Source organism: Prunus dulcis, chromosome 2 (genome assembly GCF_902201215.1).
Source record: "Prunus dulcis chromosome 2, ALMONDv2, whole genome shotgun sequence".
In the NCBI taxonomy this organism is placed as follows: Eukaryota; Viridiplantae; Streptophyta; class Magnoliopsida; order Rosales; family Rosaceae; genus Prunus; species Prunus dulcis.
Window position 1 is genome coordinate 19,402,565 of NC_047651.1, and position 11,122 is coordinate 19,413,686.

Genomic DNA, 11,122 nt, shown 5'->3' on the forward strand with positions numbered 1-11,122 from the left:
ACTGAAAGAACTTTGAAACTAAGAAAAGAATGTGGACTAAATTACATTCTGCTCAACACTAAGGCCGAAGCCGACTTAAATAGGCAAATAAAAGTAGACTTAGTAGACTACAGCAATTTTGGATGAACTGGCAACTTCGGATGCTCTGGAATGTGACTGTAGAAGCATGCGAAAGCTTTTGCTTTTACTGAGTGCTGTGATTTTTACTTTGTCGGGGAATCTGACTAAAGGAGCACGGGCTATCAGACTGTTGAAGCACAAGTCCAATATTTCAAAATGCTTTGTCTCAGGGCTCATGATGTTGGCATCTTTAATCTTCACCCAAATCAAGAGGGCTAAAATCATAGGGGTCTTGGCCGTGGATTTTATCATCAGGGGGGTAATCACTCCACCTCATTTTTGGGGCTGGAGTCTTTTGACTGGATGACTTTGGTTGACTGGTAGATGACTGTGACTTGGGAGTGGCATCACTATCATCATCTTCATTCATTTGTGAGGCTTGTATATATATATATATATATATATGTGTGTGTGTGTGTGTGTGTGTGTGTGTGGGCGCGCGCGCTTGATAAATGGCTTCTTTATGTGTAGAGAGAATATTGTTTAAGTTGAAAGTCTCAAATTCATAAAGAGGCCTTTGGTGGAGATTTGTTCTCAGGAGAATCTTGTCCACCTGCTTTGTATTCATTCGATTTTATGCACACAAAAAAAGGGAATTCGGGAATGGTATGAGAGATAGTCCCTCGACGGAGATGGGGATTCCCCGAAACCTATTAAACAGGGATTGGTTCAAGGATGGGGACGGGGATGGAGAGCGGGAACATGGATGGTATTATCATATCCGGCCCCTCTCCGGCCCGTTGCCATCCCTAGCATCAGCCTAACAACTTGATTACCTTAAGAGACCTTCCCAATAACACATTTTCTTTATATATATACATTTTCTTTATGGTAGGAACTTTCCAACCATATCAATTTCATTTCGTCTGTGGCGTCAACTCCTTCAAACTTAAAAAACCAGTCGATATTTCAAAATACTACAAGTATCTTCACACATTTTACCATAGTTGTTGTTTTTGTTGAGTTAAATGCTAGAACTGTTCTTTTGATTTGACCAACTAAAGTGGCGTTTGGCATCCTATTTAAATTGGGAATTCAAAATTTTTGATTTTTCTTAAAAGCAAGGAGTTCTAAAATTCATTAAGATTCAAAAACTTGTTTTGGTATCCTACTTGGTTTTTATGTAGTTCACCCCATTCCGTACATGACAGACCGAAATAGTCCCTTTGTGAAAATTCCTAGTTTCGTTATTTTGTTTTCAATTTAACTGATAAAGAAGGTGTGAAAATTCGCCAAGAAATTGGAGGACTATGACATCTGCGGGAATCGAATTCCACTTTTATGTTCTTCAATATCTCATAAAAGGTCAAGCTTTAACTCTTAGTTTCAAGATAAACCAATTTTCAACATTGCTGATGTGGCACTACCTAGAACATTAACTTTTCTAGATGGTTAGTATATGGTAAAAAGTCAGGTCCCATTCAACAACGTTGGAACGTTTTTCAACTTTTTTTTGTTGTTGGCTAATTTACGTTTCAACTTTTCTTTGAGTCTTCCATACCGTCATTCTGATGCCCCTTAATCTTGAGGTCCTGTGTAAGTGAAAAACTCTGGGGTAATACATCTCTTGAGAATAGTGCATGAAAGGCCAGGCGCCCCTAACAAAGGCAGTTAACATGATAAGAGAAAGATGAATTGGACAAAACCGATCCGATTGCAAAACATATACGTTCAAATACCTCTTCAGAGACCTCTTTCCATGAATCATACACGTTGCTGACACATCTACTGCGACGGTGACTAGACTCAGCAGCTGGGTGACTTGTATTAGGCTCTTTTTGTTCTTCCTTCCCTTTCTCATTCTTCTCTATTGCAGCTGTCTCGTCTTCGCTGTCGGATGGCGTGTTGGAACCATATGAGGAACGGTCAACCTGCTTTTGTTTTTTGGTTTGATAAGAAGCTCTGAAAATAGATGAAAAAGGACTAGTAGAACCAAACAATATAAAAGGAAACCTGTTTTCTGCTCTTTGCATGGTTTGAATCATGAACTTCTCCAGTTGACGCAACGTCCTTCTTATCATCAGTATTAGCCTTTGCAATGTTTGAATGTTGAGCTTCCACAGCTTCCGTGTGTTTTGAGTCCAGTTGTTGATCCTGCAAGGAAGGAATTTGCAGAGAACTCTCTCCTCTCTCTCTCTTGGCTGGAGGAGCTTGATCAGTATCCATTGATGGAACTGGAGGGGTCATAGAGATGGGAGAACAGCTAAAATCAATTTGACAAGGAAGCAGTCTATGGACTGCCAACCAAGCAGTTGCAGCGGTTACAGTGGCAGCAGCAATTGCTGCCATACTTGGGGGGTCTTCCCTATTTTTCGCATTTGCGTAAGGCCAAAATGCGGCTGTGGAGCTAGCCGCAGCATGGGCTGCAGGATTTTGTAACAGAGAAGACACAATAAGACTTGAAAATTTCTCACCTTGAACCAACTCCTTATGAAAAGCATTATTAGTGTTCCCTGACTTCGGAGCTCCACTTGTGCCATTATCGCCAACTATCATTTTGGCATCAATTTTCTTCAAATTCTGATTTCCTTTAAGTTTAATAGTGACATGAAATTCATTTGTTGCATCCCTTAAAGTGCAAGCATTTCCGAATGCTACCTGTGAGGGTATGGAATTATTGTTTGCAGAAGAAACAGAGCAATGATCATCTTGGAGCAAGGTGAAGACTTCTGTGCAATTGGCTACCTGATTTTCTGCATTATTTGCCTTTTCATCTCCAAAAGGTCTCTGATCATAAAGAAGTCGTAGGTCAAGTAATATTACATGCTTAAGAATAGAAGCACGAGAACAAGAGACGGCTATGTATTAGAGAAATCTATGATAAAAATGATAACCTCATGAAGTGGTTCTTTCTCCAAGTCCACTACTTGTTTATAGCGTGAAGAAGATGCTGATGATAAAAGTTTTCCAACCTTTGCTCCCACATGCAATGTGTCACATATCGATGCAGCTGAACTAGACTTTCGAGGATAAGGATTGCTTGGTTTTCTTTTGGGACGTGGAGGCGGAATATCAATGCCAATTGATTGTCCTATGGGAACACCATTAACGTGTGCCTCCTTCTCTAGCTGGTAGTGAAACAATTTCTTGTCAGTCTTCGTATTTAAATTTATATAGTTTTACCGGACACCAAAACTAGTGGTCTGATTCAAGACAGAATGGAGTGGAATATCTCAGATACTCTGGTGAAAGCTCAAGCATCATTAGTTAACTTAAACCTATATTATGTACCCAAAAAAAGAAGGATGTCTATTGATACCCTCAAGAACTTGTGCACAGTTAGCCTCACTATAGGTTGTCAGTGGCAAAGAGGTTCCAAATGAGGTGCGCCCATAATCAGTGGAACTTGATTGCATCTAACCTATCCCACCAGATTTAATGTTGTTGAATTACCAATTAACTTTGTATGAAACAAATGGTGATGTGATTCATAGTAAAGATATAACATTAAGTAAACAGTATAAAACCTAAAGTGCAAATTAAAGGATCAATATTTTTGGAAAAACCGGCAATAGGCCGGCGGAATTACACATCTCAAATAACCATGAGGTGAGAAGGTACCAATTGACCTTGGAAAAGAATTTCTGAGCATGACTCCTGATCTGTACAGCAGTCTTTGTTCCAATATGTTCTGCAAATCAAAAACAGAAGTTTAAAAATAAAAAAATAAAAAAACATTTCAAGTCATTGGTAAAAAGAGATATTTAGCAGATTCAGCTGAAGGCTAACAAGAAACTCAGACTATAAATGCAAACAAATCGACGTCCAACCCTTTCGCAATAGCGGTAAGTAAAGAAATGAACAAATGGGCTAAGATAAAATCAAAGCCAATGTGTCCTAACCTTCAATGCGCTGCCATGCTCGGCCATAGAGCTTCAGGGCTTCAAGAAATTTATTATGCTCCTCATGTGTCCATCGCTCTCGCTGCTTGGTAATTGTATATGGCTTTCTTGCCTGCCATCAACAAAAATCCAGAAATTCAGCTACTTTGCTATTACTAAACAATTTCAATTTTAAGTTTAACAAAAAGAGAGTCCCAGCTCTGTTACCTTGATGGCCAAATCTTCCCTAGATGAGTGTGGTTCCATTACTAGTCAAAAACAGCTGAGAAGAAACCAAGGCAGAATTAAGCAGTTGATTTTTGTTTTTGTTTTTTTGGTAACAATTAAGCAGTTCAATTTCAAATGCACTGAAGCTATTAGTGCAAATTTTAGCCATCTGCTTGGTTGCCGAGAAAATGAAAACAAGAAAAGAAAATTAATTTTGAATGTTGAAATATGAGCTTCTTCATCATTTCCTCAGTTCAGATGAAGTTTATCAGTTCTCTTCTTCATCAAATTCGAAGCTCAAAAGCTCAAAATCATTACACATTCATTTATTTATACTTAAAATTTTCTGATCAGCAAACAAACGGAGTGAAGAACAAGGCCAATCAATCCCAAAGGGAAGCGAAAGCGTACCTTCTGAGAAAGCCATGGCGGATTGAGAGCTTTCGAGAAGACAATGGATGGTGACTGAGACTCCAATAGCTCGCCGGACAATGGCCGGAGATGGCATAGTTTTCGTTAGTGGATGGGAATGGTTCAAAAATCGAAGGCAAACGCACAAACTCCACAGAAAGAGTATATAGAGGCATTGAGTTTGGCTGGGGGAACCATCTCAGCCTTAGGCCCGCCATTTGGTTCGGCTAAACCAAACGGACGGATTGAACGAACTTTTCTGAGTTTGGCAACCGATTTCCGGAGTCTAAAAAATTTAAAATTTGGTTTAATTTTGATCAGTGCTAAAAAAATCTAATTTTATCAATATCCACCACTGATAACGGAAAACATTGAAGGAATCACATAAATATATGTCAAAATATTTAGGCAAATATTAGTATAATATCATTATAATCTTATAGAATTTTTCTTGTAGTGCTGTTCTTTGAGATGTTCATATGTGCACTAGGAGATCAACTCTCATGCAAGGGATATCATTTTTAGCTATTCCGGCCAATAACACAATGGCAGTAGGATAATTTTTTCATGTGTCATTGTGTTATTAGTCGAAAATAACAAAACAGTATTATTCCCGTTACAAGAAAGCTTTTTTCTAAGTGTAGATGGTCACTTCCACAATATAATTTTTTTCAAGCTTAAGGTAGTTAATCTCTATTACTAAATGCGATGATAATGGTATTGATTGATACTTAGTGCCCGTTTGGCATTACTTATTTGGGACGATAAGTGATTTTTAAAAAAATTTGGGAAACCCAACTAGTTTGGTAAACTATGAGAAAATCACTTATTGTTAAAAATTGTTGTGAGAGAAAGCTATGAGGGAAAGCAGCTAATGAGGTGCCTTCATTTTCTAATTATGCAGAAATCAGTTTCGAAGATGCGCTGGTTTTAATGATTATACTGGAATCATTTTCTGATTATGTGGGAATCAGTACCAACAACACTTTTAACAAAAAGTTTACCAAACACCAAACTGCTTATTCTCACAACTGATATCTCTCACATCAAATTTGACAAAGATTATTTTCACATCACAACAATGTTAAATTGGCCCTTAAAGTTCTCACACAGTTCCATTTGGGCTACTAAGAACCCACTGAGTACACACAACATGGACAAAATTTTGGGTCCACTAAGAGCATTTCCAGCAGTTAGCCCCTTACCATGGCAAGAGGAGCCCTACGGCAGCTACTATTCACGTGAATAGTGGCTGCCTTAGCCCCCGAGCAAAGTGTATTTCCAGTAGTTTAGGCTTGCCATGGCAAATACTATTCATTTTTTTATTTTTTTCACAACTTTGTTTACTTAAACAATTAATTTGGATGATATTTTCGGATAAGATTTTTGGGTTCCTACGTGTCAATACTATTCATATCGGATAAGATTTTCGGTTTCAAATTTCAAATACATTTCAAAATTCAAAATTCAGATAAATTTGAAATGTCAAATTTCATATACATTTCGAAATTCAAATTTCAGATAAATTTCAAATTTCAAATTTCATATAAGATTTTCACCCTCTAAGATTGTGCCACGTGTCATATCTATCTGCCTAAATTTTTCTATAAAACCAGAGGCTCAGCTCATACCTCCCACACCAGATCTTCTCTACATTTCCATTTCTCATATTTTAGATTTCATTCTCCATTCTCAATGGCAGACATGCAAGAGGTTTTGGAGAGGCAAGAGTGAGAAACTAGAGAAAGAATGCGTAGACGAGCTGCAAGCAAAAGGGCGCAGAGAGAACTAGATAAGCAACTTGGCATAGCAGTTGCTTTGCTGAAGGAAGAAAACTAGAGCCGCCGTGGTTCACGAGAAGGTCGTGGCCCGAATGTGGACAGACATAGACATTTTTGGGGTAAGAATCTTCTGGAATATTATTTTATCCCACATTCTCTGTACTCTGATGTTCATTTTCAAGCGAGATATAGAATGCAACCCCATTTGTTCAATAATGTCATGCATGATTTTTGCAATTATGATGAATACTTTGTTCAAAAGACAAATTGTGCTGGAAATTTGGGACTTCTTCCCGAGCAAAAGTTCACAGCTGTGATACGAATGTTGGCGTATGAGTCATCTGCTGATCAGGTGGATGAGGTTGCCCGAATGGGGAAGTCTACTATTTTGGAGAGTTTGGTGCGATTTTGTGATGCAGTGGAAATTCTGTAGACCAGGGACTACCTGCGCAGACCTACGCCCAGGGACCTGCAACGGCTTCTACAAAAAGCTGAGTCTCGTGGATCTCCTAGAATGATTGGTAGCATTGACTGCATGCACTGGCAATGAAAAAATTGTCCAATTGCTTGGCAAAGGGATTACGGAAATAGAAAATGGCAGAAAAGTATCATCCTGGAAGCAGTTGCTGGTTTTGATACATGGGTTTGGCATGCCTTCTTCGGAGTTGCCGGATCTCAAAACGATTTGAACATCCTGGGTCAATACCCGGTGTTCAATGATGTTTTGAGGTGAAGCCCCAAATATCACATATGAAATCAACAATACCGTCTACCAAAACGGGTATTATCTAGCTGATGGCATCTACCCGAGGTGGACAACATTTGTGAAAACAATTCCACATCCCAATCCCATAAGCAAAAAAAAATTTATGCCTATCAAGAGGGGTACAGAAAAGATGTTGAGAGGTGCTTTGGTATCCTTCAAGCCCCGTGGGCTATTATCAGGGGTGCGGCGCATCTATTTGACGAGGAGGTGCTTAGGAGTATAATGATGTATCATCCTCAACAACATGATTGTGGAAGATGAGTATGATTTCGATGCTGATAAAGTGTATGAACCAAATCCCATGGACACAACCTTAACACAAATTTATGAAAAACCCATGGGGCCAAATGGAGAACCAGTGCAGCATGAACCGTTGGTTAGAGACGGTAGTTTCATGCCCCGTATTATTGATCGCTACACGGAGATGCAATCGTCGTATATTCATGAACGCCGTCAAGTTGACTTGATGGAGTATTTATGGGCGGTGAAAGGGAATGAAGGTGAATGAAGTGAAGTGAATATGTTTTTTTAATTTATTATGTTTATGTTGTATTTTTAGTTATGCTTTATTTTTTTCATGCTTTAGTTGTGAGTTGTTTATTTTTTATGCTTTGGTTATGGTTTGCTTTTTATATATGGAATGTTTTGAATAAAAAGGAATTTTGTTGAATATTTTCTTTATTCACTAAAAGAAAATCAATACAACTAATCAAATAAAATACATGAATTACCACTAATTTTTTAAACAAAACAAAATATACAATGAAATGAAAGGCAAGTAAACTAAGACATGAAAGGCAAGCAAACTATTTTAATGGTTTTCATCATTTAATCAATCCGTATTGCTAGGTCCATCGTCACAAAAAAGTCTTCGTCTCATAACATCCCTTCGTTCTAGCTTCCAAAATTGTTTTGTTTTAGGGGACATATGGCTTGTATCCATGGCCATGGCTTCCCGATCTTTTTTTTCAATGTTTTGTTCGCGTACGTACTCCATTTCTTCGCATACATACTCCCTTTCTTTTGCATATTCTAGTTGAATTGTCATATAGTGCTCTTGTTGTTTCAAGTCCATTTCAATTCTCATGGCTTGGTGCTTTGAAATTTCCTCCAAAAATTTAGATGCATTCTTGCTAGAATTACTCATTTTCTTCGCCTTTGCCGCCTTCCTCCCAATAGGCCTTGGCTCCTTTTCGATGGGTGAGTCTTGACTCATCGGGGAATCCATAGGTGAATCTGATGCCGGTGTCTCATGGAGTGGCGTCTCGTTCAACACTACCATCGGACTCGTTGGAATAATTTGGAATCTCTTACAATTCTTCACTGCCTCCCAACAATGGGTATGGTTGAAACTTTTTTTGCCTTGCCCAGTAGCACCAAACCACATTTGTGCTTGCATAATCTATAAAAATAAAAAAAATGGAAATGCAAGAAACTTTAAAAAATATTGGCAATGCAACATGTAAAAAAAAAAACTAATGCAAATGCAATAAATTTTTAAAAAATGCAACATGTATTTAAAAAAATACAATAAATATTAACAAAATATATAAGAGATATTTAGTGATATACCCATTTCTAGCACTAATATTATAAATAAACCATACACAATTGAATTCCTATAAACAAACCCAAAAAAAACCCAAAAAATGATAGCTAGCCTTATAGAATTTAATATTGATTATTAAATTACTTTGATGCCCTATTGAGTGCTTTGGGTATTTTTATGAGATTTTGGGGTTGAGCTTGTTTTAAGAAATTGATGGCAGTTTTGTAATTTATAAGAAGTTAAAAGTTTTTTTGTTATGTTGTAAATGGGCTTTGGGTGTGTTTCTAAAGTCCATTTTATATAGGGTATTTTTATAATTTGGGCCCCCATATTGGGTATAATAGTGAATCTCCCAATATATAAATTGCAAGAAACATTTAAATAAAAATTAATATGACATAGAAATTAATAGAACGAAAATTACAAATAATTTACCTCACTGCTAAGGTTTTCCCCGCGTCTATGGTTGTCCATCGCTTTTGCCATGGCATTTCTCCATTTCGCCAACTCTTTATTAAGAATTTTCCACCTACTAGATAATGTCATTTCTGTACGTGTCGAACCAATTGCCCTTTCACAAAATTCCTGATGAATTTTTTCCACATATGACAGAATTTAATCTCATTGCCCGTTACGGGACAATGACTAACTTGGACCCAAGCCTCACACAAGCTAACATCTTCCATCATGCTCCATGCCCCTCCATTTTCACTAGAAGAACCCATAATATGATCAAGAACAATACAACTTGAAAGTGAAAAAAATATTGAGTAGAAAGTGAATAATAGTAGAAGGAGAAGAAAATGTATGAGGATTTGGTGTTAAAAGTGAAGAGTATTGGTTGGTATTTATACCCAAAAAATTCAGTAATTTTTGTGTTTTTTTTATTTTTTTATTTTTTTATTACAGAAAAATTGGCTGCCTTTGGTTTGAAGGAAAAAATCGGATCAGAGAGTCAATACACCAACACGTGTAAGCTAGCCGTTGGCGGCTACTGTAGTGCGACGTTTGAAATTTTTTTTAACGTTGGCGCATGCACACGCCAACATTAAAAAAAATTTGAAACCTGAAGGGCTGACGCCAGCCTGGCGTCAGCCATGATGTCACAGCCCTCGAGCTCTTGCTCGGGCCAAACTCCACCTCGGGCTAGCCCAGTCTCATGGCCCCCACCTCGGGCTGCCGTTTGTTGTTGGAAACCCGTTTTTCTCCCAAAACACCCCCCAGCTCGAGTCCAGCCTTAGTTGCTGGACTTGCTCTAATGCACATGCGGTTAATACATTATTGATATTGGACCAAACATGTATCGATATATTGTTGATATAATTGATATGTCCTCGATAAATTGATTGAACTAGTTCAGTTAACCACAATGAAGAATCACATATATGCAGGAAATACGAAAACCAAAAGAAAAATAATTAAGAAGATGAACTCCACCTTATGTAATAGGTAAAAGTGTGTTTTTTTAACTTCTAAAATTATGTTCGGGAAACATTCTAATAGAAATACTTCATAGAGATAGTGTTATATGTCTTCTTTTTTTTAATATTGAACGAGATTTTAAGTTCGAATCTCTCTACTCTATTGATAAAAAAAGAAAATGAATTCTCTATAGATAAATACAAATGAAACTTTAACTTTATTTATCTTCAAGCAATAAGTCATTCAACATTTCCTGAAGAATAATAACCATGCGTGCCTACATCACATCCACTACTATTTCTTGTGAATTTTACTTTTTCCGATCAAATTATTTGAGGCTGCTAAAGCCTCCTCGTGAGACCCGCACGCCCAGGCATTGCGACAGGTGTCGCACAGGTTGCGGCTGAGTTGCTTTTCCCTCACATTTACACTTTTTCAATCTTTTTAAATATTTTTATTATTTATTTATTTTCACCTTGAATCTCATCCACAAACTCTCTTAGCTGTGGACATGGGTCCCAGATGACGTGGCATTTCAAGAGGGAGGGAGGCGACGTCCGGTCCGGTCGTATGGTACGGACCAACGAACGAGAAATATGTGGCATCGTTCTCCACCACGTGGGGAGAGATCCAACCGCACGAAGCACCGGTTCGCACACTGCGGTTACAGTCCTGTACCTTTTACTGAAAACAACGGTGGTCCCATACCATACTTTTTCGGTAAATCAGGTCCATGCAGTGCAGGCCGTGGAGTTGATCGTGGCCGTTCGTTTGTTTGGCGGCCAAGTCTCCCTCCTCCTGCTTTGAAATGAAAAAAACTATTCCGCAGCAATCTGACCACGAGGAATTTCTCAAAGAGGAAAGCTTGTGTTTCACTTTCATGTCGGTACGTTACTACCAAGAGCAAAAATGCTCTCTCTACTGTACTCTACCCTTAAAGCATGTGAACTAATATCACGACATAGCAGTGTTATGCTATCACACACAAACTTTTTAATTTGAAACTTCCAATCCAAGTTACCTA

General features: G+C 38.0%; 1 protein-coding gene across 5 annotated transcripts; it reads right to left on the reverse strand.

The window, feature by feature from the left end:
• Positions 1-1,376: 1,376 nt before the first annotated feature.
• On the reverse strand, positions 1,377-4,831 carry LOC117618540 (protein LHY-like). Of its 5 annotated transcripts, none has more exons than XM_034348146.1 (9): positions 4,581-4,831; positions 4,170-4,224; positions 3,963-4,074; positions 3,690-3,751; positions 2,955-3,188; positions 2,535-2,847; positions 2,074-2,294; positions 1,800-1,994; positions 1,377-1,718 (listed from the first exon to the last, which is right to left on the reverse strand). In XM_034348146.1, the coding sequence occupies exons 2-9, from the start codon at positions 4,206-4,208 to the stop codon at positions 1,596-1,598; spliced, it is 1,299 nt and encodes a 432-aa protein (XP_034204037.1). In that variant the 5' UTR covers positions 4,209-4,224; positions 4,581-4,831; the 3' UTR covers positions 1,377-1,595. The 5 variants fall into 5 exon arrangements, with proteins under 5 accessions (XP_034204037.1, XP_034204034.1, XP_034204035.1 ...); XM_034348145.1 differs by having other exon boundaries at positions 1,519-1,718; positions 2,074-2,718; positions 2,806-2,847; XM_034348143.1 differs by having other exon boundaries at positions 1,800-1,991; positions 2,074-2,847.
• Between the last annotated feature and the right edge of the window lie 6,291 nt (positions 4,832-11,122).